Genomic DNA, 26,693 nt, shown 5'->3' on the forward strand with positions numbered 1-26,693 from the left:
TTGTTCTATTTTTAGTAACCACTGCCATACATTTTTTAAATGGATCAAAAATCCCCACATCAGATCTATGCAGAAAACCCTAAGGATTTTTCATACTAAGTTTAGTTCTAATTGGTCATGTAGTTTCAGAGGAGAAATTTTTTAAATGAAATAACATTAAAAATATGGCAAAAATGGCAAAAGGGGCTAAAACTCCAACATGGCGGAACAGATTAAGTACCATTCTGTGTAAGAGTAATCAAGGGAACCAAGGTTATAGCGGTAATCAAAAAATGTAATCCAGGGACAAAGACCAGACATGGAAAACAGACATATACAACAAAGAACATAAAGTAACTAAAATCATACATACAAAATAACAAAAGCAAATGAGCAACTCAGACTCCACTAAAAACTGGGAGCAAGGACCAGGTGTACCGGTAGGGTAAGCGTCCTCTGCTTTTCTAGAAACATCCGCCAAGTTGCTCATAAAAAGTCGAGTCCGAGGTAGACAAACTAGGAAAGGAAAACTATGCCCCGTTAAATAAATCAGTTTTCATGGTGCAGATGGATACATCATAATGATCCACGATTCATGATGACGACCATAAAACTTCTGTAGTGACGACTTCAATCTTGTAGCAACATAACCCTATTCCAGAAGTCTATTTGTTAGAGTTCTAGCGCGATACAAAAAGTCTGCGTAGTTTTGGCAAGCTCTGGCATAACATATGAGTTGTGATATGAACACTCCATACACAGGTGCCGAAGGGATGTAGCCACAGATGAAAGGAAAGTTGACAATTCTGAATGAAAAGTCATCTCATTTGTCGTACAGTTTGGTCAATAGTTTTCCTTTACCATCGATTTCTAAGTGTAGGTCAAGATATGAGGTTGACTTCACAGTGTATGTAGTATCTATTATCTCAAGTTCTTTTGGGTACATGCGATGTATCAAATCCCTGAAATTAGGATTGTTTAAAGATAATACGTCATCTATGTAGAGAAACTGAGATTGAAGGACCTAGCCAAACCATATTCTTTCTTTCTGATCAGATCACGCAATGGGTGGCACACCATATTTCTCAATTTGGTCTTTTTTTCCTCAGATATATTCAATACATCTACAATACAAATGATCAACTTCTTAAATTTATTCTGAAGTATCCATGACCTAGATATTTTTTGACTGCTTATATAAGGAAAAAGTACTGGAAATTTTTCCCGCCATTTTTCCATTATATTTCAACTAAATTTAACCTATCAATATCTTAAAAGGGCAAATTTTACAAACACTTTGATGTTATTTCTGGTGGTTATCAGATATCATTAATTGGATAATGCAATATAATCTCTGCATTTTTTTTTCCTTCATGTGCCACACCTTATATACATTTGGCCTGATTCTTAGATGGAGAAGTACTTAAAACAAAAACTTTACCACAAATAGATCTCATCACTTTTACCCTGGAGGAAGTTGGCTTAATCTAACGGCCTTTGCCCAGGTGAGCTTATAAAGTAAAAAAAGTTAAAAATGATACAAATAGAAATGTTTATCCTTTTATTACCTTTTAAAGTTAATACTGACATCAACATAAACCATGTGGATAAATCAGTATCATGCTACATCAAAATGGTCATAATATAACATTTCATTATCTATAATGCACATTCCCGGAGTAAGATCAGACCACAACTTCCATCCTCTCATGGTATGAAAGGTCTGTGTTAAAATTGAATAGAGACATCATTCACCTCTGTATCCAAACTTAGGGTTTTGCAAAGAAATCAATGGTTATTTATTTGTTTAGGAAATATACTATTATCAATCATGTTACAAAAGTCAATATATCTAAGTATGGAATTGAAGAAATCTGCACAAAAATAATCAACCATTTTTTGTTTTGTTTTGCAGTTTAGTTTGCAACAATTTTATTCACAAAAGGGATAGGACACAAGTTTTACCAACTTATGAATTCTTCCCCAAAGAATAATATACAATACCTACATAAGAACACTATTTCACTGTCTTTCCAACTATAGAACTAGATGAGATTTAAGTTATTGTATTATGGCTGTATGTGTTTAGATTAATTAATAGATGTTTTTAAGTCATACAATAGAAATGAAAAAAAAACAACATGAACATAGTAACTTTAAAAGTATTGAAAACATTTTCATTCATAATCTTGTGTACAAAACATTTTCACTGATGGGGATAAAGTAGAATCAAGCCCCATTCTCAAGACCAAATTTGCACATATGTAAATAAACACACTGGTGCACATTTGTCAACAGATATTACTCACTTGTAAATTTACTTTTGCACATGTGCAAATGTATTTGGGTAATTATTAAATTAATATTGACGTGTGAATGAATAGGAAATTAACATACCCCCGTTTTTTTTCACACATAAAGTGAGAACTCTGCCCAGATGAAAACAAACAAAAGATGCAAATAATGTTCTGAATTTAGAACTGTAGTATATTTGTTATTTGAAATACTATTGAAAAGAAATACTGGAAAGATAGATGATGTGTTGAATTATAAGGGCAAATATTTTAATTTTCTGTTGGTCTTTCAAAGTATTTATGATGTAACTATTTGTGTGTGTTTCCTTTGTTTTGGATTTTCAACACATCTTTAGATGTTTTTGCTTGTTGCAGGTGTTAAGTATGGTAAGCCTGAATAGTAGCCACAGGTTCTCTTGGATTAGAAATTTGGATGATTTCTGGGTAACCTTACCTAAAAGAACTCTTTACTCCTAATATATTTTAAAGATATCAAATGTATGCATGGCATCTATTAAAAAATGTGCTTTATAAAGTACTCTAAAATGCATGTAACTTGTCTTTCAACTGTCACTGTTGATATACTCTGCTTCCATGCTATCATTGTCCATGAACCTTTCTCTAATATCTTTGATTTTATCATATTCAAACTCAGCCCCAACAGCACAGGATAATAATGTCTGTATATTCCTTTCCTCTGTATCACCAAACACATAACCATTGGCTTTATCTACTTGCTGTAATACACGCATCATACTTTCCTTTTCCTGGAAGTCAATATATAGGATCATTATACCCCAGAATAAGTGACCTTCACAAAAATTAAAAGAATTCCAAGCTAATTTCAATACTGGTCAATAGTTTCTGCTTCTTGACCGACAATTTTTCATTATAATATTTTTAAATACATGTACATGTATTTAATGTGTACCAATGCTACAATGAGAATTTAATAGACCTGAGTATGCTACAGAATGATCATCCATTTTTTGGCTGTATTTTATGAAAATAGTCTGTAAAACCCTGATCTTTGTGAATTACACTGATACTTCATGTACTGATAAATTCTAAATGCATAGAGCATAATTTGCAGATGAATTTCACTGAAAATACAAAAATCCATCAAAGTAAATACCTCTGAAGTCATTAAGTATGAAAACAACTTATAAATACATGTATGATGAACCAGCAAAGTCCTTCAATACTTCCACTGAAAAAAAAACAACTGTCCTAACTCAACATTGACAATGTTTGAGTGGAATGGGATATTCCCTGGTACTAAACTGTCCTAACTCAACACTGACAATGTTTGATTAGAATGGGATATTCCCTGTTACCAAAATTAGCAACAATCTTCAGTAAATGCAGCATATATAAGAACTATGTTTTACAGGTAATTAAACCTGTCACACTAGATCGACAAGACCTACCTGTACATACAAAGGTACGAAGGATACCAGACTATACTCCTCCACAATATCAACTAAAGCTGAATTTAATTTCTTATACTTCTCTAGGTCTTTACTCTCCTAATGGTAAAAATAGAGCATTAATGGTAAGAAAGTGAAACCCAGCCACATAATGGTAAAAAGGGGGGCATACTTGAAAACTACATTTTGGTTTTTGCTGAAAATTTAATTAAACCTGTATTTCATAGTTTGAAACAACTGTACAAATTTCTTAATTTCATTGATCCATTGTCAAGTAATCATCTGGAAACTGTCCAGAGACAGACAGACATGCTACCTTTCACAGGATATTACTTTGTGTAGAAAGGTATAAGATAGTCAAAGTTATAAAGCACACACAAATGATGGGTAAATAAAAATCTGCTATGTTTAACCATTTGGTAAAATCATTTAGTGCACTTAAAAATAAATCTTTATCAATAGCAAAAAAATCCTGAACTTTTTTTTTCATAAAATATCAATGCCTACTTTTTATATTATGGATACAGCATGTATACTTGTAGAAAAAAAGTTTGAATTCAATGTATTTAAGAAAATGTATAAAAACTACTGTTTGCTCGTCAATGATCATGTCTTCAAAGGGATGGTGCGTCTCTAACATCCTATGTATGTCAATGATCATGTCTTCATAGGGACGAAGCATCTGTGACATCCTATGTATGTCAATGATCATGTCTTCATAGGGACGGAGCATCTGTGACATCCTATGTATGTCAATGATCATGTCTACATAGGGACGAAGCGTCTGTGACATCCTATGTCAATGATCATGTCTTCATAGGGACGGAGCATCTGACATCCTATGTATGTTGTTGCTCAAAAACATGAATGGCTAAAAATCTTTCTATTAAATGGCGTATATTATCAACAGCCAAATGTTATTTGAAAAAAAATATCTCCATCCTTCATGGACAAAGCCTAAAATCATATTAATTAAGGTCAAATGAAACACTGGTTAGTTGTTGGTGTGATTCTGATAAAATTGTAATAACCTTAACATACATGTACCTTAAAATCATCCAGTAGGTAGTGAAGATCTAGAACTTCTGTGTAGAAATCTAAGTTGAATGAAAGTTTGCCATATTTTTCTATCACGTCACACTTAGATAATACATTGACATGAGGTAATTCAATCTGAAGCATGGTAGATAATGAAGTTAATAGTACAGAAATGAACTTAGATGGATCACTGCAGTAGTGTGAATCAACCAGGTGAACTGCTACTAAGCGACAGTCCCATTTTTGTAAATGTTGGAGGACATTTTTAACAGAATTATGATGTGTATATAATTCAACCTGTCCAGGAAAATCAAAAATCAAGTATTTGTTCTCTAGTTTCCTCAACTCTCTTTCAAACCAGTCAATATTTTTCTCCAGGTATTCCATACAATAAAGCAGTCCACCATTTGGTCCTAATTTCAATGTTTTCATGACATCTGCCAAGGTAACCAGGTCAGAAATGTCTAAATCACATTTATAAGGAAGACTGTCATTAGCTGGATCTAGGTTGATAACAGCAACATCTCTGCCAAGCTGGGTCAGAAACTGTGACATACCATGACAATAGGTAGTCTTTCCTGAACCTGGAGGGCCTATCACTACCTGTCCAAATAAGGTCTTCATTTCAACTGGTTTTTTTAACCTAAAATATAGTAATTTATTTTTCGCTGACAGGAATGTAATGAAACAAGTCAAACTATTGGAATTATTTTCTTAAAGCCTCAGTCACTTGTCAGGGATTTATTTACCATTTTTATGAACAAGAGGCTCCCAGGAGCCTGAATCGCTCACCTGGTTTAATTTTGCCTTGCAAGGGCAATGAATTAAACAAGCTGTCCAACAATTTTGAGTCCAGAAAACTTTGAAAGGACTTATTATAAGGATCATTTCAGTAAATGAAAGTCTAAAGCTATCATAGTTTTCAAGACATTGGCTGAAAACTATAAAAAAAAAAAACCTGTCATTTTCCCCTGTCAAGGGCAATAACTCTTATAAGAAGGCATCTGACAAATTTTATGCCTGAAGACTTTTGTAATCCTAAAAATAAGGATCAATTCAGCTATTGAAAGAATTCGGCTAAACCTAACGATTTTGGAGATATATGTGATAAACTACTGTCTGACCCCTATGTTCTATCTTTAGTAACGGCGCTAATGCTTTTCGACGGATCAAAAATCCCCACATGAGTTCTATACAGGATACCCCAAAGAACATTCATACCAAGTTTGGTTCAAATTGGTCAAGTAGAAGGAGAAGATTTTTGAAAGAAATAACATAAAAAAAATAGCAAAAAACGTTGAAAAAGGGCAATAACTCCAACATGACTTAATAGATCAAAATAAAAATTTGACCGCAGATAGATCTCATCATGCTAAACATTTTCACCCCGTCAGAATTTGGCTAAACCTAACCGTTTTGGAGATATATGCGAAAACTACTGTCTGACCCCATATTTTATTTTTAGTAAAGGTGGCCATATTTTTCGTCAGATCAAAAATCTCCACATCAGTTCTATGCAGGATACCCCAAGGAACATTCATACCAAGTTTGGTTTCAATTGGTCAAATAGTTTCAGAGGAGAAGAGTTTTGAAAAATTGTTAATGACGACGACAGACGCCAAGTGATGGCAATAGCTCACATGGCCTTTGGCCAGGTGAGCTAAAAATTGAATATGAAAAAGAAAGCAAAAAAAAATCAACAATGTCCTCAAAGTAAAACAGCTTTTAAATTTAAAACATACAATTACTATACACTTTTCAAAAAGATGTATAATTTTGCAAGGACCATTAAATTGTGGAAAAGAGCATGAAAATTGTAATTTATGGAAATAATCTATGTACCTGTGGGCAAAGATATTTACACAATACTTAAAAATAATTTCTGATTAAAATCCTGCATGAGGGCCATGACAGTTTCCATTCTATGGAATGAAGTCCATGATGTGACCTCTGGATGACAAATTTGATACAGTAAAAAAGAGAGAGGATTTTGTACATCTCCATTTTAATCATGTACACCGATGCTTGTCTGGCAGAGCTAGCTAGATTGTTCAAGGTTGAGTTGAAAGGTAAAATCAATTCTATGATTATTGGATATCAATCAGAACTTCTCAGCCTTTCTAATTACACAGAAGAAAAACCTCAGATGCACTAAGCAAAAGAATCCATCCAGAATTTGACTGATCTGATTCTAAAATCAGTTTTTCTGTTTGAAATTTTGACCATTATTTTTTTCTTACCCCTCTCTTCACACCAAAATTCTTGACAGAGTTATTGTTCTTTATTTCTAGTGATATCTAATCAAATTTTATAGTACCACCTGGTGGATAGAATGACTGAGTCACATATGACTACTATTCCGGCAATTTTTTCAAGATGAAATTCTCCTTCCTGCATCCGAGGTTATTTCTTAGTGTAACAGAAATGGCCGAGTAGTTCCAATTGTATTGGATATTACTTACTATATTAGTTGGGGTTCTGCCATCTTAACCTTCAATTTTATTTCAAAAGAATCGAACAAAGACTACACAATCAATTTAAGCAAAATTTAATAAGCTCACTTGCTACGAGTGAAAATTGTCATTTTCCTGTCATTTTTTCTGATGAGAATACATTATCCTATAAAATTTATAAATTATTCAAAAATTCAAATCCATGGACCAAAACTTCTTCATTCATTGGACTTACTTACTTAATTATCATAGTAAGCTCACTTCAAATTTAAAACTGGTTAAACAAAGAATTAATGATACATTGTATGTGTATTTAAAAGCGAAATTCTAATATAAAAATACATTGTAATTACATGTACATTGTATATTAACAGTTAGCAGTTGACTGATTACATTAATGTTCCCTGCTGTAATTACTGATAGCTATTAAAAGGAAATTAATTTTACAGGTAAATTTTGAAAATTTTATTACATTTTGTATTTTGAGAACACCTTCTTCAAGAGACCTATAATTAAAGAGATAAGTAACTTGTTAATTAGCCGGATTATCGATAAAATTATCAAGATTCCCTGACCTTTCCATTCGTTCATTAAACTACTTTTCCATCTTTTGATGAAATAAAAAAAAGTAGTGATAGGTTAATGTGAAAATAATGAATTTAATTTTTAATTATTTTCAATTTCATAAATGTCGGGAGTAGGTAACTTGTTTTCAATACTTCTTTTTTGTTTGTTTTGGAAGAAAGAAAATTGTGGTATGAACATGAAGCTAACACATCATGGAATAATGAAACAGAAGGTTTTATTTCGATATTCACGATACTATTTTATTGGTAATAATTTAAAGTCAAGTTGTCATTGTCAATTAAGTAAGTACGAGATCTTGTTCCCTTTGTTAATTTCAAAACTTGTGGAGCTAAAATCATGAATAATTGCTCTTTCCCCCAATATGTATATGTCAAATGTTAACATTACTTAACTTTGCTTAGGCCAGTTAGGGTGACTATTCCCTGCCCCTGGTAATACATGTAATTTATGTATGAAGTCTCTGGCATATGATAAAAAAATCAGACTCATGTGTTGTCAATCATTTTTGTCAACACCTGCAAAGACTTCACAACAATACAGAGATACATAAGTATAGATCTACTACCAATTAATACTGCTGCATTGTGCCTGTGGGGAATCTTAACTTTCGATTTCATCATAAGCGCTTTGGTGATTAGAATTAAAATTCACGTCTGTGTCGATCAGACGCACACCAACTTTCATTTCTTTCATAATTTGCCATGAGATGAGAAGATTATGGCATTGATGTTTACTGCCACACCAGCGTAAGACTAATTCTTGACCAAATATTAAGCAACACGTGACTAAGTATCCTTTCTCGTCTTTTTACTGATACATTTTTGAATGATCGTAGATGTAAGATGAAAGAAAACGCCCCTTCCCAATATCCATTTTTCATACATTAAAATGCCACTGACTTGTAAATCGTTGATTTAACAGACAACTAAATTAATATGGATAAAGCATTGCCTAAAAGCGAGAACAGCATTTCTTTTTGACGTGTATTTGGTTTCAATGTAATTATAGCACAGAACAACAGTCTTTACCTCTTTCTGATGTATAACTAGTTTCAGTGTATTTTTAATATCCCTTTTTGTATTGAACTGATTGCATGTGCTTGGGTCAGAGATTGCCAACACTGAAACCTGATTATTTCATCAAAACAATAACAAAGGTTAAATTGCCTGCATTCCAGGTAATTTTTAAGTTTTAAGCTCAACATAGTATATTTCCAACTAATCCAAAACCTCTGTATGCCATATTATTCAATCCCTTGGCCAAATCAAAAAAGTGCTCCAGAAGCTGAATCCCTAAAGGGATTACAGAATGGGGATAAAACAGTATACTATATTTAACTTTACTATTTTGCAGGCTCTGAATAAAAGTTATAATATGGAGTAGGCATTGCCTAAATCAGGGAGCATTGAGAGCTTTACCATATGTGTACTGTCTGTGCCAGATTCGTCAAAATAATAAAAACATTACAAAAAGGGAGGGGGATCGGATGATATATTTTTTATTTCACAAGTGCAATATTTCTATTTAAATTTTAACAGCAGGCGAAATTAATATTTTTATTTGAAAATCTGTCTTGTTAAATAATGGGGAAATTTTTTTTACTAATGAATGAGCAAGGAGCTAATTTTTAACTGCTTGGAACAAGTGACTGTGAATTTTTTTTTTCCAAAATTCCAATCCCATTCCCCTTTTCCCTTCGCTTTTTAAATGGTCGATAGTTATGTAGCACTTTACCATACTTTACAATTTTTATTAAAGGCATCTCTAGTAACATCCTTTTCAGTTTTAGCTGGTCAGATCAATTTGTACAGATACTAGAAATATTACAGTTCTCCACGGATGGTTTGAATATTTTACACGTCATGTGACGTAAACAAAATTCAGACGCAACTGACAGTGGCAAACAAGAAAATGATTGTCTTTCTCTCTTAGAAAAGCTATGCTTCGATTTAGATAATGCAATCAGAGTTATATTATTTTCCAAGGCAGGTTAGGTTCTTGACAACAGCAACAGTGGAACGGAGATACACGTATGTGCATCCACCAGTTTCCTGAAGTTTTTAAAAACATCACATTCACTTCTTTAAATAAGTTTAAAAAAAGAAAAAGACTTGAAAACTATCAGAAAAGATTAATTTATTTTTACTGAAATGTAATCTTTACCTATATTTTTTTATTTATTTGATTGAAGGAAATTAATTTTCTACATAAGGAAAGTCACTTTTTGTTACTTTTGGGACATGACTTTTTTTTTCGTTAGTATATTTGAGTACCTTAAGGGAAATTTAGAAAGTACACGTAATAACTGTAGAGCTTACACTGCTTTGCATTGCTCGCTATTAGGACTTTATGAAATAAAGAATACATATAATGATACATTTTAATAAGAATAATACCATAAAAACAATAACATATATGCATATTGTATAAAATTCACGCATATCGTCACATTGAGACATGAATATTTCATGATCTTTGAAAATATGTATCAATAAATAAAAAAGTTAAAGGCTTTTTAAAAACTCTAAAATATTAAAACTTTAGAATTTACAAGATCTTACTAAAAACAGTTCAAATAATCTGAAAAGATATGTGATCATTGTAGATTACAATTACAATTTTAATTTAAAAGCCTCTTAAAACTCTAAAAATATATTTTAGATCATATCATACATATAGCTACAATGTATAGATGCCAGAAAACATGTACATATGCAAGTGGTGTCCGTGAAATCTTATGTACATGTGGGAGCATATTAACAATCAAGGTATTTACATGTGAAACAGAGCTAGTGCATTGATTTATAGGTGTGTTTTTGAGTCTTGCCCTTGAAAAATTCTGCCACTGTAGACATGAGCTACACATAATGCTATTGCAAATGTACACTGAACTTTCTTTGATAAAATAAATGTTTCCTATAGACTGCCATGCATCCTCTGTACGATACTTCTTGACTAGTTGAATGTTGACAAGTTCGTCAAGACGACATAAAAACCATTGTTTGTATTTTTGGGAATCTGGAAAAATATACATATTAAACCTTATATACAAAGAGATACAAATGCAAAGTCTGTTAGAATTATGTACTATATGTCCCAGAATATCTGTGGTTTAGTTTCAATACATAAAAATGCTGCTAAAGTCTCCAGGATTTGAATTTTTGTGAAAGTAGTTAGTACTGTTTGGTTGTTAGAACTCTTTGATATAACTGATATAGATAAAAGTTGTAATGGTATTCTTGAAAGAAAACTGCCGAGAATTCTGTATCTTATCTTGTTTATTTTTGCAACCAAAGCAATCAAACTGTGATAGAGACTTTCAGCACTTCAGGTTTATATGAACAATAGTCTGTTTCTGACTGGAGACTTCAACTTGAGGATTTGTTCCCTACTAGATGTATTGTTGAATATTGACTATTTACAGTCACAAAATTCTAATTGATGAAATGATAAAAATCAACAATGTCATGACTAACAAGTTGAAACTCACTGTATTAAATGAAGATGCAGTGTGAACAATTTCACCTCTTTAAAAAAGAGGAAAAGACAGTTGCCAATTACATGCGTATGAAACACTGGCTAGCTCAGGGCATTAAAAACACTTAATCAAATTGGATTATTTATTTACAGATGTCAACCAGGATGGGATGTAAAACACTCTATAAACAATGATGACATCATTAATCATCTTTAAATGATGATTTTCTCAAAAAACTGAACATGTACAACTTCAGTGTTCTCTTTGTTACATGCTTGAGATGACAAAGCTCAAGACTGAAAAACAAAGCTTATATGCACAACTGTGTGAAAATGAATACTCTTGCATCTCTTTGATAATATGTAATAAAAAGAACAAAATTAAAAGAATGTGAAACAAGCAATTACTAGTAAGCAGAATGACCTCTTTAAATAGAACTTTAGGTCAAATAGACCAGAATTTGTCAAAATAACTACCAACTAAACTGAACTTATTGAAGTCATACAACAGAAACTTTCTTCTAAAACTCAACCATATGAGGTCAGTGTCAGTACTTAGGGTGACTCAAATTGCAGGATTTGTAAGTCAAGTAATATTTATTTATATTTTGATACATCATTAAACAATAATACAAGCTCTAGTTTTTAAAATCGACATTGGTCTGAAAGTACTGAAGTAGTTAGTACTGGTCCATGAACATCTACAGTGTAAAAAATATATATTATGATTTGATTACCTTTTAATTTAAGGATAAAGAGAGCAGTGACACTAATTAATGATTTAGCAGCATCTAAATTCCCCTTATTGCTTACCAGAATTTTGCAGAAGCTTCATTTAAAGGTAAGTCTGTGTATTAAGTAAAAAATAAGAGTGGTAATATGCTGAACTTCACCATTTATTTAGTTGTTAAAACTGATGATAAACAGAATATGACAGAACTAATTTTTTTTCAAAATATTTCCAATAGCACCCTCCACATGCAAGCCCTTAGAATAATACTGGTGTCTGGTCGATTTGAATTTCGAAGGAAAAAAAACAACATCCGCATTTCATTGAAGCGAAGATTTTTGCACAGATTTCAATATGTATGGTCCAAATTGATAAGTAATATATTTGATGTGACAAGACTTAACAATTATCTTTTGTGGAAATAATTCAATGTAGTATTTAGCGTTACATTGTAATAGTTGTCTATTCTAGGAAATAATTCAATGTAACATTTAACGTTACATTGTACTAGTCGTCTATTCTAAGAAAGGATTCAATGTAACATTTAGCGTTACATTGTACTAGGTGTTTATTCTAGGAAATGATTCAATGTAGTATTTAGTGTTACATTGTACTAGTTGTCTATTCTAGGAAATAATTCCATGTAACATTTAACGTTACATTGTGCTAGTTGTCTATTCTAGGAAAGGATTCAATGTAGCATTTAGTGTTACATTGTACTAGTTGTCTGTTCTAAATAATAATACATGTATCATTGATTTCAAGCCACTGTTGAACATTTATATGTGAACATTTTGATATACTTGACTATATCTCTGAAAAGAACCTAGTAAAAAGGGGTCAACTACATACGCCACCCAAGAAACTCAACTGGCTTACTTAAGGCCAGCAACAGATGTAGAGATGGAACTCCACTGGGCAATGTCTCAGGAGAGATAGCCCATGTTATGTGTAGGTATTGTAGGAGTCTTTCTAGTAGGGCTGAGAGAATTCTGATAGATGGTGTAAGGATAAAAAATTAAAATTGAATATTGTGAAGTTGCATTAAGGTCTAAAAACCAGATGGGCCATGAAATATCTGAGTTCCCTAATTCCCTCCTATAAAATTAAGCTTGTGCAGCTGTTTGATTACACAAAGCCTTTTGGTAGGACCTGATATATCCTTATCCCTAATAAGTGTCAGTTGATATTTGATGATTGCTGGTCTATTTAATTAGATTATGTTTATAACAATTAGGAGAAGTGTAAACAAATATCTATTGTTTACACATATTCGAAGTAGTATACTACGTACTATTGTACTGTACTTTGTTACTCATGATTATAACCAATCCAGGATGAAAGAACTTTTAGTGAAGAGGAGGAAGAGAAACTACAAGGATCATTAGGGTTATCTCCCCCTGATTTAGAATTGGTTCTGCAATCTTTGGAGTTTTTTCTGCAACAGGTAGGCATAAATTCTTAAATATATAGTCAGTTAAGAAAAAAAAATATGTCTGTTTCCTGCTATCTACCCTAGTTCTTTGTACCTACCCTAAACATTGTATGGACATTTTGGCTCAATCACCATTAAAGTCTTCCCATGAACTCAATGTAAAATGTTTGAAAAATAAAATTATTTCCCTACCTACCTACCTTATTTTTTTTAAACTGGTAGCAGAAAACAAGCCTATTGTTTTGTTTTGCCTTAGATGTATTGGAAAACAGTCGATTATAAACACCTCTGCTATAGTCATGATATGCTTTGTCTTTGCAATTGATAGGAAAACAAAATAAATCTGATTTTGATGATTCAGGTGTCAATGTGTTCCTTTTGAAATTCTGTTTTAAGAGTTTATACAAGATAGACTTTTCTTTGACTGATTTTGAGTTAAAATGGTACAAAATTTGGCCATGCCAAAAATAAAAACAACTTTTTATACACCTGTCAATTTTGTTTCTGTATTCTTTTTAGTGAAAATTAAGTTAATGTAAAACTTTCTGAGTTACAGGACTTTTTGCCATATCTCAAAAACAATTTATGATTATTGCTTAAAACTTCACACACTTGTTAATTATTTAACTGTATACTTTTTGATGATGATGCTTTATTTTGTTTGTAAGTTATTTAATTTTTTATTGATTTTTTTTTTGTAAAAAAGATGTGTGTTTTATTTCACAACATATGACAGGAATTCAACAGGTGCATTTATCCTTAAAAAATACGTATGGGTGGTTGGGTCACAAAAAATTGCCTTCCAACCATCCCATATGTTTAGTAATAGAATAACCTTCAGAAAGAACCAATATGGGGAGTTTATTTTAGAGAAACATTATACCATGAATGCTAAAACATGTCGTAACAATTTTTGTTTCTCTCTTTTATCAACTTTCTGTTACTGTGAAAGTATTTTAATTTAGGGATACCAATTTCCTTTTGGTTGGAAACCAAATTTCATGAAAACTACGAAAATTGGTACCCCACGAACAATAGTACTTTCACAATATATGGAACTTTGAACATTTTCAATTCATGTATTGACATGCAAAATTTTCATTGCAAAAATTTTGCTCCCTTAAGGTTCTGCTAAAGTCAATGTCTAGGACATGAATTGTCAAGATAATTTTAGTCCAGATGTTAAGAATGCAATTATTACACAGGCAAAATTATTTCACATGATTTTCTCATGAATTTCACATGATTTTCACCTGAATTGAGCAAATAAACTAAATGACAGAGTTCATGTGAAATTCGGGTGAATGGAGCCTTCATGTGAAATTCACACGAAATATTCACATGAAATTCATGTTAAGTGAATTTCACATGAAAATCATGTTAATTTCATGTGAATTTCACATGAATTTCATGTGAAGGTCGATTAACATGAATCTCACATGAAAAATATTTGCCTGTGTATGTTCCTGAAAACTTCGGTTAATGCTTCTTTATATAGTAATCTACATATATACATATTTCCTTCCTTCACAAAACATGTTACTACAGCCATATCTTGCTAACAGAAATTTACTGTATTGTTAAAACTTTGAATGAAAACTTTTCATTAAGGAATGTCCTAGATATTGACTTTAGCTGTACCTTAAACAGAATTATTGCTTCAATTTGGTATCATATAAAACATGTTGTTAGCAATTTTTGTTGGTCTCTTATATAAACTTCCTGTTAAGCAGGAATAAGGAATGAGTCAGGATCCCGTACAGCCCCTTGTTATTCTAAAGCATTTATTATGGTTTTTTTCACAAGATAATGGGCCTATCATGTGTTTGTGGCGCTGCTGTTTATCAGTTAAAAGGTTCTTTGATTATCACCATTAACAGGAGAATTTTTTTTTACCTTTAATTAGATTTCAAATATTGTGCAATTTAATATGTGATATATTGTGTCCAAACCAGTTGTTGGGTCCCTAATGAACTGTAAGTTCCTGTGCTTAAAGTGTCAAAGACTAATGTTGTGTTGCATAATACTGGGCTCTGTGGAGCTCTTTATTCTAACATTATTCTTGAATTATCATCATCATTGAAATTAAATATTTCCTAGTTTCAGGCAACTTGTACAGAAGAAAACTACAATTATTAGAATAAATGCTTCATTTACTGTCAATTATCTTTTATTATGTATAAATCATAGAACTTATAAACAGACTCTCCTATGACCCTATTGTCATAATTAGTATGACACACATTTACCGTTTTTTTTTAAATGATTATAGCGTCCACACCCCCCCACCTTTACCATAATTACTAGAGAGAGAAAAGACTTGAATTTATTGCTGCACTTCAGGGGTTATATTTTGTAGGCAGCTTACCATACAGCCAAGCCAGGAGTTCTGGGTCAGCAGTTACAACAAATATCTGTTGAAAATGAAAAGGTAACTATCACATAACCCTGGATTTATGTATTACTTAAATATTAAAATTGGAAAGAAGTTAAGAGATCCCATTACTTGTGATTTAGATTTAGCTTAATTTTTGTTGGAATCCTGATGTCTCTATCAACAAACCCTTGGTAACAACCTCTGTCATACTGTTATATTGTGTGTGTTATTTTAAATGTGTCTTTGCAGGTGAAAGTGATAGTTGATGCTTGGACTAATAGTGCAAAGGATGTCATTATAAAGTTAAGACAGAGGACAATAGAACCTCAACAGGTTTGCCAATACATCATCTTAGTATGAAAATATTGAAAAAGAGATAAAAAACAAAACTAAGTTTATTCCAACAAGTGTTCTGTTGGAAATCATTGATGTTTAGCTTGCTGTATGATTGGTGAGATTGACCATGTTATAACTAAGGATTATCTGTGATGATAGCACTCTTTGGTGAGATTGACCATGTTATAACTAAGGATTATCTGTGATGATAGCACTCTTTTGTTACACATCTGATCAACAATACAAAGCATTGACTAAGGCATTTAAGGAAGATTTTGTTTTTAGCTGTGGTGCAAATATAGATTTATGATTGAAAATTTTATCTATTTTACTGATGGAGAAAAATTTACTTATGATGTTTTATTCAACCTAACATGTTTAAATTTTACAAATTGATTATTTACTTGTCCCATATGTAATTAGATTTTTTGAAATATAATTTTCCTGTAAAATTGCTCTTAAAAAATGAGAAAATGAAACTTAATGACTCAAAAATTAAGATCTGTATGAAGATCCATATGAAGGTTGGTTTCCATTGCCAACAATATGACAAACAATTGTATTTTCCATATTTTTCATTGTTTTGAATGATATTGGAGTAAATATTTAGTGAAAACCCAATTTTCATGACGATAATGTGTAGTTGATTTTTACATAGAATGGTACTTAATATCATTGATTGTGATAAATTAATATGGCTTTTTAATATGAATGCAGATCCAGAGATAGAAATAGTAGCCAGCCCGCCAGCTCGTAACTGGCTATTTTTGGTCAGAACTGGCCAATTTTAGCAAAAATTTATATAGCCATATAGTAAATTTATTGAAAAATTGTATTCAGGACTGGCTAGAATTTGAGTGAGTTTCCTACCCTGGCAGATCATGTTAATATTATAGAAGGCTTTCATTACTTAAATTGGCCAGTTTTTAGTTTACGTTAAACCTTATATTTTTCTGTGAATATATAGAATGGGAGATGATAGATACTTAAAGTCAAAAACTGTAATGTCAGTGTATTTCATACATTCCTTAAAACATTCACGTTTCCAATCGTTTATCATGCGTTTAAACACATGCTGGGAGCGTACGTTTATCATGCATTTAAACGCATGATGGGAGCGTTCGTTTATACGCATGATAGAAGCGTTTGTTTATCGTGCGTTTGGTGAGCATTTAGCGTGTGTTTGCGTATTGTGTGTGCGGGAAACCTAAACGTCTCAAGGAGTGTAACAGCTGATTGTACATTTTGGACTCTTCAGATTTTATGAAAGAGGAGAGTTACATACAAATTTGAAGTCTCTTCATATGATGTTATTTTTTTTAAATAATTGAATTTGATTTTGAAGTTTTTAATTCCCTTTCCTTAATCATGGGTGTGATACTTTCCATAAAAAGAATCTCTACTTTTCCTGATGATTGTTCTTTGTTCCATATATTTTCCAAAACTTGTTTATCAACCATATTTGCTATGAGCACTGCTTTGGTGGTAACAGGTTTACTTGGATATAGACCATCAGTAGGGTAGTTGAGGTCTTAAAAGAGTAATCAAGAGAACCAAGGTTATAGCGGTAATCAAAAGAATGTAATCCAAGTACAAAGACCAGACATGGAAAACAGACATACACAACAAAGAACATAAAGTAACTACATGTAAAATCATACATACAAAGTAACAAAAGCAAATGAGCAACTCGGACTCCACTAAAAACTGGGAGCATGGACCAGGTGAACTGGTAGGGTAAGCTTCCTCTGCTTTTCCAGAAACACCCACCGAGTTCCTCATAAAAAGTCAAGGCCGGAAAGAGGAAAGGATATACCATAATGATCCACAAGTTCATGATGACAACCATAAAACTTCTGTAGTGATGACTTCAATCTTATAGCAACATAACCCTGTTCCAGAAGCCTATTTGTTAGAATTCTAGTGCGATACTAAAAGTCTGCGTAGTTTCAGCAAGCTCTGGCATAACGTACGAGTTGTGATATGAACACTCCATATGCAGGTGCTGAAGGGATGTTGCCACAGATGAAAGAAAAGTTGACAATTTTGAATGAAAAGTCATCACGTTTGTTGAAAGTTTGGTCAATAGTTTTCCTTTACCATTGATTTTTAAGTACAGGTCAAGATATGAGGCTGACTTCATAGTGTCTGTAGTATCCTTTAAGTTCTTTGGGGTAGATGCGATTGATGTATCAAATCCCCAAAATTAGGATTGTTTAAAGATAATACGTCATATAGCAGAAACTGAGATTAAAGGATCTACCTATTTGATATTCTTTCTTTTGGATCAGATCAGCTATAAAGTCAGCCTCATAAGAGTGAAGGAATAGGTCAGCAAGTAGAGGAGCACAATTGTTCCCATTGGAATGCTGACTGTTTGTTGAAAAACGCGTCCACCACACTGGACAAATATGTTCTTGATTAAAAATTCCAGCAGTTTGTAAACATTTTCTTATGTATATTTGGAAGATGATTTGGAATTATATCTTGCAAAGTATGAGGAATCTCTACCAAGAACTATATATTTGTATCTAGGTGTACCATCTTTTTTGGAAAAAGATGTTTTAAGTCAGGATTTTAACTGAGTATGGTGAATAGAAGTATACAGTGTTAAAAAATCATTTAATGCTATTTTATTTTGATAATAGTCTTGATCTGATTGTCTCCAAAAGTTCTTTTGAATTTTTCAGGATCCACATTGAATTAATACCACTACGGGAATAACAAGTGTTGTGGTAGGACTGCAGACCTCTTTGACAGCCGTGAGTGTAGAATATAAAAGTTTTGAAAGAGGTTTGGTGGTACATTTTGCAGATCCAGCTATGTAACATTGTTTGTATTGATTCTTGTGGAATTTAGGAATCCAGTACATAGACTGTAAATCACAATCATCGTCCTTGGTAGAGAGACCAAAAGAGGATAGCACAGATTTATGGTTTTCTACAATCTCTTTGGAGAGTGTGGTAGCAGTATAGGTCTTATCACTGCTATTATTTTCTATGTCTACCTCTGATAATAAAACATTTGATGTAAAACGTTTTGCAGACGAAAACAGTGTTGTTTTGGGCATTGTCTGCTGGTACGACAAATTATTTGTCATGTATAGTAGACAATGTTTTTGCTACATCGGGGTCTTTGAAAACTGATGTAGCATTGGCACTCATTGTCCTACTTAAAACATTCATTCGTTTCAAAATTAAAACATGAGTTATAAAATATTGTCACTTCCAGCAAATGCTATAGATATGACTGATTGTTTCTTGTAGCTTGACAGTGTTAACTGGAGATTAAATTTACAAATGGCCCAGTCTAGCAAAGTCAAAATGAAGATGCCTAATGCAATGTTTGAGTTTGGTGTTACTGATGAAAATTCTGAAGTGAGTGATTAATTTTACAATTGCTTCTTTTATTATTATTATCATCGTTATTGCATGGTTTTTATATAGTGCATGTCCTACACTTACATACACATAAAAAAATAAACACAATTAACAAAAAAATAAAAGTACCAAATACTGAAAGAAAAAGGTAACATAAAACAAAAAAAAAAAAAAAAATATATTAAAAAAAAACAACGAAATTGACTCACATTAAAAGTTTCAGATTTAAAACAAAATAAGAATTGCACATTAGTCACTAACAATCAAATAGAAAGAATCAATTTGAATATAAATTAAATTTCTGTTTTGTACAGTATAACCAAAACCCTGTTATCTATAGGATAACACTGTTATCTATGGATTAACAGACAGTTATTTATGGGTTAATAGACTGTAACTCTCAATATCACCTGTGATCGATAATTAAATTCCGCTATCTATGGGTTAGCAACCTGTTAACCCATAGATAACGCTCGCTAACCCATAGATAAGGCTTGCCAACCCATAGATAAAGGAAAATTAATTATCATTATCGTTTGCTATTGATAATTAATTCTATATAATTGTTTAAAACACTGTTATATATGAATTAATTTATGAAGTTAGTGTTATCTATGGGTTAGCAAGTGTTAAGTATAGGATACCGAAGCTAATTCATAGATAACGCAATTAATTCATTGATAACACTTTGACCAATCAAATGACGTGTTACAGACATTTTGGGTAAGAATGGGTGTGAGCAACCAATTTAATGTTCGCTGTGCATGTCCGTTGCCAAGGGTGTACACAGTATCAATCCTGACATATAACTATTCTTTGAATAAAATTAAACCATTTACTTAACTTTTGGGAAGGAAGTTCAAAGTAAAGCCAGTCTAAAGGAAATGTGAAGAGTAATATGAAGAACCACCTTGCACTTCCCATGGCAAAAAGCCACGAGCCAGTACCATCCTCTATGTCTCTATTAATATTCCCTGCCTAAATTGAATTTGTTTGAGACAAAAAAAAATCATGATTCATCTCCAGCCAATTTCAAATTGCCTTTAATTCCATTGAACCCTCGGCTACCTCCACTATGCAAATATTCACCATTTCAGATATTATGCATTCATATAAGGCAAGACAGTAGTAAAAAAAATTACACACAAGGATTTTTGGACTACTTTAAAAAATCTTGTTCGCTAGAATCAAATTTTTTTTTCAAATGTATAAGGTAGTATATCCCACCCCCCTCATTGAGTCCTACGTACGGCATGAATTTTGGACCAAGTCCAGCCCACAATTCACAACTCTGCATCTGGGTCTAATTAAGAAACTTTTTGCATCCAGTAAAAAACTTGCTTAATCCTGTATACGAAAATGGGGGTTGTACCCTCATTTAGCTAATTATATGAACAATATATTGACATGTTGTTTGCCTCCGAAAATCATTTATGTCCGAAGAATTACCAGGGCCTAATCTGGAGGGAGAAATGAGCAAAAACTTCTCCTTGTTTGTGTTTTTGTATTGGACAGTTATTGTAGTAGATTACATAAGAAGAATTTTGTTATTTTTCAAACAGAATTTACTAACACTTCTCCTTGTCATCAATGGCTAGATTAGACCCTGATTACTGAGGTCCATTGAATTGTTAGAGGACCATCTGATCCATATGTGTTGCCATTTCACCAGAAGTATCACAAACTAATGTAGTTTACTATTAATCATCTGTAAGGAAAAGACATTTATTATGATGTCATGTTCTTTCATTTAAAAGCAAGGCGGTCCATATTATTTCCTACCAACTCCTTTAATGTTATAAGGCAGGTACATGTTTGTAAAAAAGTAAACAAATTGTCTTAAATATTATAAAAATATGGCTTCTTGTCCACTTCATATTTCTGAACTACTATTTTATAATTTCTCATTTTTAGTGTCATGTTTTATTACCTTTGTGATTAGTGATATTCAAGATAATGCAGGTTTTTGCAAAACTAAGTGTTAAGTGTATTTGTACACTAGATTTTCTCCATATGTATATTTCTTTGCCTACTATTGATCCAAATTGGTGCCCGACACCCACCAATGCTCCAACAGATAGTTTGATTATATATAATCACTAGAACAGCACCTCCTTAGCCCAGTAGATAACTTCCCCCTATCTTTACATGTTGGTTTTACTGTGACCAGTATTTGACTGACCTTTGATATTTGTAAATTCACTTCTGCCCTTCTATAGAATATTATTGACAAAAATATAGCAAACAAGATTTATTTACCATCAGTAACATGAGTAAAAGACAAATTCAAATTCTTCTTTTAAAACTTGTAGTTACATTTGATACATGCAAATGTATATTTTGTATACCTTACACATACATGTTGTACATGTTATGTGATTATCCATGATCTAACAGGAGGCACAGTTCCCTTACACATATCTTCTTTATAAAATTACTCCTTATTACCTTAATTTATCATCAACTTAAATATCGTTTTTAAAACAATGAAATAGCAATTTTGTTCTTTTTGCCATGTACATTAACAGTCCATAGTCATTTGATCCTGTGTTGAAAATGCCATTTACAGTCAGTGTACACTGGCCCAAATTGGTCTATTCCCCAATCACAATAACTTCATGCAGCCAAATTTCAACTGCAAAGACTAGTGTAGCCTAAAAAAAGTAATAACATAATAAAATATGATCATTTTCATTATTATATATATATATATTTATTGTAATTCACTGGAGCATATTTCCCATATTCATGACTTACATACTATAGACATATACAATATCTTCAATATTTGTGGGTATGACTACTTGTATTACACCAAAACAGTTGTGTACATGTACATCCATACTACTTGGAGAGTCCAGTAGTGATACAAATGTATATGCAACTATTCAGACACAATACATGTAAATGTAGTACTTAGACCAGAGTATGTAATAATTTTATCTAAAATTTAAAATCAAAATTTTATAAATACATTTGGCTAGTGTTTATTATTGCACACTCACTAAGTGTCCCCCCAAAAATTATATAGACTGAAGAATTACTGAGGTCCATTGAATAATAATAGAGGAATGTACAAATTCAACGAAGTCCATAACTCCTGCAAAATTTGTAGATCTAGGTCTCACTAACCACTTCCATGTCAAATGGCCACACACCCATGTAGTACCAAAAACACACTGAACTTAGACCTATAAATTGTAAGTGCATTATTTGTGTGTATTCTGATTAAAATGTATTCAAAATAAAGCTGGTAATGTGTACTTTAAAATCATATTTATAATTTACTACAAAATGTATGAAAAATTGTTTACATGTGTGAGTAATTTGCCGCCATGCTGTCAGTTAGCAGAAAAGGTAAACATGTGAATTTTTAGTAAATTTTGTGAAGAATTTCTACAATCATCGTACTATTAGCATGATGATTTTCAAAACCTTATTTTCCAAGCTTCGCAATGGTATACAACTTTAAGATGCCATTTGTCCTCGGAATTCACAGTGAAACTTTGAAAATTACTTTTTGAACATGTAAAAGAATGGAAATGTTAGAAGAGGTAAGTAAGACCAGAATTAAAGTGTTGAAGACTTTTGTAGGCCTTATTATATGGATATTTCAGTAATTGAAAGATATTGGCTAAACCTAAAGGTTTTGGAGATATATGCAAAAGCCTGCTGTCTGACCCCTATGTTCTTTTTTTAGTCATGGTGGCCATGTTTTTTAATTGATCAAAAGTCTAAATGGTCATTTTGTTAAGGATACCCTAAAAAACAAAAATACCAACTTTCATTGAATTCTGTAAAGTAGTTTTTGAGGAGGAAATAATAACATCAAAAACAGCAAAAAATGTCCAAAAAGGGCAATAACTCCAACATGGGTCAACACATTTTCACCAAATTTTGACCGCAGATAGATCTCATCATGCTGAACCTTTTACATGTGTTAGAATTTAGCTAAACCTAAGGCCTGATGGATTCAGAAATGTACTTTTTCTGTTAGTTAGTAGTTTTTTGCATACCTAATGGTTGTTTGTACTTGCATGTAGTGATATCTGTTAGTTTAAGCAAGTTAATAAAGAGTATTGCAAGTAAAAGGAGGGAGAATTTGAAAAAAAAAAAAGAAATTTCATGTATGCGGATAAGAATGTTTGTGCAGCTCCCATCTGAAGTATAAGTTTTCTGAAAATTCTTTCTTATGAAGCACTTTTTGGGGGGATATTTTAGTGTGAAAACATGAATGTTACCAGAAAATCACCCAAAACAAGTCTTTCAATGACAATATAGAAAATTCATGGTTATTGGTATAAATGGTTAAAAGGGGGGAGGCAGCTTGGCTTTTATTTTTTGAGAAATTTGAGAATTTGAGATAGTTTTGACTTCCTAGCATTGTTTGTGTGTAAGTAATGTTGTTTTGTAAGAAATTTAATGCTACATTCATGAGTTCATTAAAACAAGATATAAGAAAACATTCAGGCCCTGTTTCTTGATAGGCCAGTTTGCAGTTTTTATGGCCCGGCAACTCTGATATCCTTCTATAAAAATCACATTTTTTCAGAAAATACTCATTTAAACTGTCTGAAAGTTTGTAAATATGTTCAAAATATTCTAATGGTTGAACAGAATGAATGTTTTTATTTTTGAAAGTTAGAAAACATCTCTTTAATCAAGGGCAGATAACTGTCAAAAACCTCAATTTTCCAAGATTCTATGGAAAAATTTCTGAGCAAATCCAATGATGCAGAGACCAAATAATGATCTTTTCAAATAGAGAAAGCATCCTTGAGTAATATTTTATTGTTAGATCGGTGGGATTTTGACATGCATGTTTCTGATTTTTCCCATTTTGCCTGATTCTTACAAATACTTACACTTAATGTTTTTTACTAGTACAATGAGGTATTGAGTTGTTCTACCTTAGTTTATTTTTGCTGGGTTGTTTCGCCCCTATTAATGAAATAAACATTATACATTATGTTGCACAATTCAACAATTTTTATAAACAGTAGTTAATCAGTGTCAATTTTTTTAGTACCATTAAAAGTATACCATTTCATTACAATGTAGGTAACATTATTGGGAAAGATGGAAGGAATTTTCCATGATAATTAAAAACAAAGTACTCTTTTCACAAGTCAAATAAGGGGAAAAGACTTTGTGCAAACAGGAATAGGGAGGAAACAAACTGGGGCAAACAAGGTGTGCGGCAAAACAACCCTCATTACGAAAAATACCATCATGCTTTATTATTTTTTAAGTATAGATATGATTTGTTGATATACAGCACCAAAGCCAGGTCATTCTAAGTAAAAAGCAAGTGCGAATGTCTGGGGTAAAAAACCAATCAAAACTATTTTAATACCTGCTTCTTAAAAGATTTCTCTATATACAGATCCCTCGTTCATCCTACTAAAATTGGGACATCATTTTTGTTAAGATTTTATCTTGATTATTTACAAAATTCTATCTCCCGCTATTTCATTGACTCCCTTTACTCGGCATTTAAACCCATAACCTGAAATTCTGGGTCTGCCCTAGCACAGTTGTTATCATCATCTGTGGGATAGAGGTTACCCCCACAAGTATTGTTACAGTTCTATCAATGTATATATGCCTCTTATGCTACACCCATACCAGTTTTCTCTTCGATTTGGAACAATGTTTCAAAGAAGTTATAGAATAAGAACTATTTATTTTGTTTACAAATCAGAAGTAATTGAATAACAACTAACAAACTGGGTCCAGACAAGACATGAAATATTTCCAAAAATAAGGGGGAAAAAAGAAGACAAAGTCGGGGCGAACGTGGAAATTGGATCCATCTGGGCTGAGAATCTAAGAGTTTTTCATTCATGTTGGCAAATTTAATATTGTGGCCTATGTTCTAGTCGGCCAATGTCACTATTTTAAGTGAAAAGTCATGGCTTTTATTCAAATGTTTTTTTATGATCGTACTGTATAAGCTTTGTGGTTTATTTTTATAAAAATTTGCATTGCTTTTATAATTGTTACGGCCGAAATCGGAATATGGCCCATTCCGGAATAGGACGCGTCCTGAATCGGAATAACGCGAGATTCAACGTTATTCCGATTCAGGTCGTCCGATTCCGGAATGGGACGATCTCGTTTATAGATATTTCAGTGCAGGTACGAGACCACAATTATCTGCCCTTAGCTTTTCGTTGTATACGAATATAGTTCCTATAGTTCCTATAATAATAGGGGATTTTTCAAAAATTTTTTAGAAACACTTCCTTTCAGAATTTCTCATACTTTTTGTGCTCAAATGGAAGAGGAATAATGAAATTATTTTAGTAGATGTGTTGAAATGAGAAATTTGACATTTAGGTTGTGATTTGGTGAGGTCAAAAAAGGTCAAGTTTGTGACATCCAGAAGCCATTTTGGGTCATTTTTTAGGGTATCTCTGTGTTTATGCATAAAATTTGAAAAAATAATGGTAAATTTTTTTATATTTTTTATATAAGTTGTTGGAAGGTTCAAATTAACGTCCCAGAAAATCTGAATTGAATTGCGCCGGTGGAATTTTTTTAAATTACAGAAAGGCTATAAAGAAGACGGTGGGAAAATTAATTGTGGTTTCGTGCCTGCATATTTCGAGGTTTGTAAAGGGAACTTGCTAAATTAGCTCTAACCACTTTTTTTCATGTTTAATTAAAAAATCGTTATAGAACAACACCTTATTTATCCATAAATCCCCGACGCATTTAAATGATTTTTCTGTTTACACTCAATAATTTTACGGAACCTTAAACACTAAGCGGGTATACCACCTTACTTATGTTACTTTTTATGTATTATTTCAGTTACTTTATCTTCTTTTTGTGTTTTCTTTTTCCATGTCTGGTCTTTGTCCCTTGATTACATTCTTTTGATTTCCGATAGAGTTTTTGGTTCCCTTAATTACTTTTTAACTATACACTACATTATTACCATACATGTATATTTTATTTTATATTGTTTAATTTTGTTGCTATAGAAATATTTCTATTTGAATTTATTCTTTAATAATTTAATTTTTATGTATATAACCGAAAAAAATAAGTTCAGCATTTATAATTTACATTGGACAGGGGAGCTGAAAAAGAATTGTAGTCACATTTCTGTTCTTTTTTCCGCTACATGTTCAGCATGATGGAACATTTTATTCCTAATTGATATGC

At 32.1% G+C, this 26,693-nt stretch overlaps 2 protein-coding genes across 2 annotated transcripts in view; one reads left to right on the plus strand and one right to left on the minus strand.

Moving 5' to 3' along the window:
* Positions 1-1,527: 1,527 nt before the first annotated feature.
* On the minus strand, positions 1,528-8,418 carry LOC148622989 (GPN-loop GTPase 2-like). Its single transcript, XM_088573409.1, has 4 exons — positions 8,348-8,418; positions 4,751-5,384; positions 3,704-3,802; positions 1,528-3,040 (listed from the first exon to the last, which is right to left on the minus strand). The coding sequence occupies exons 2-4, from the start codon at positions 5,363-5,365 to the stop codon at positions 2,837-2,839; spliced, it is 918 nt and encodes a 305-aa protein (XP_088429535.1). The 5' UTR covers positions 5,366-5,384; positions 8,348-8,418; the 3' UTR covers positions 1,528-2,836.
* Positions 8,409-26,693, plus strand: part of LOC148622990 (COMM domain-containing protein 10-like) — a 38,284-nt gene continuing 19,999 nt past the window's right edge. The window contains exons 1-6 of the mRNA XM_088573410.1: positions 8,409-8,528; positions 12,010-12,100; positions 13,326-13,436; positions 15,784-15,855; positions 16,051-16,134; positions 19,404-19,514. Of these exons, the coding sequence (XP_088429536.1) occupies positions 8,500-8,528; positions 12,010-12,100; positions 13,326-13,436; positions 15,784-15,855; positions 16,051-16,134; positions 19,404-19,514 (498 nt within the window). The 5' untranslated portion in view covers positions 8,409-8,499. The remainder of the gene's footprint in view (positions 8,529-12,009; positions 12,101-13,325; positions 13,437-15,783; positions 15,856-16,050; positions 16,135-19,403; positions 19,515-26,693) is intronic.

The sequence above is a fragment of the Perna viridis genome, chromosome 3, assembly GCF_037379345.1.
Source record: "Perna viridis isolate PV_CMFRI_1.1 ecotype Kerala chromosome 3, ASM3737934v1, whole genome shotgun sequence".
NCBI classification, from domain to species: Eukaryota; Metazoa; Mollusca; class Bivalvia; order Mytilida; family Mytilidae; genus Perna; species Perna viridis.

What these genes read in the sequence shown, in the direction of transcription:
- LOC148622989 (XM_088573409.1), bottom strand. Translation starts at nt 5,365, where the DNA reads ATGAAGACCTTATTTGGACAGGTAGTGATAGGCCCTCCAGGTTCAGGA. An exon ending in ACCTACTGGATGATTTTAAG is followed by an intron (nt 3,803 to 4,750) that starts GTACATGTATGT and finishes TTTTACCATTAG; the next exon opens with GAGAGTAAAGACCTAGAGAA. An exon ending in TCGTACCTTTGTATGTACAG is followed by an intron (nt 3,041 to 3,703) that starts GTAGGTCTTGTC and finishes ATTGACTTCCAG; the next exon opens with GAAAAGGAAAGTATGATGCG.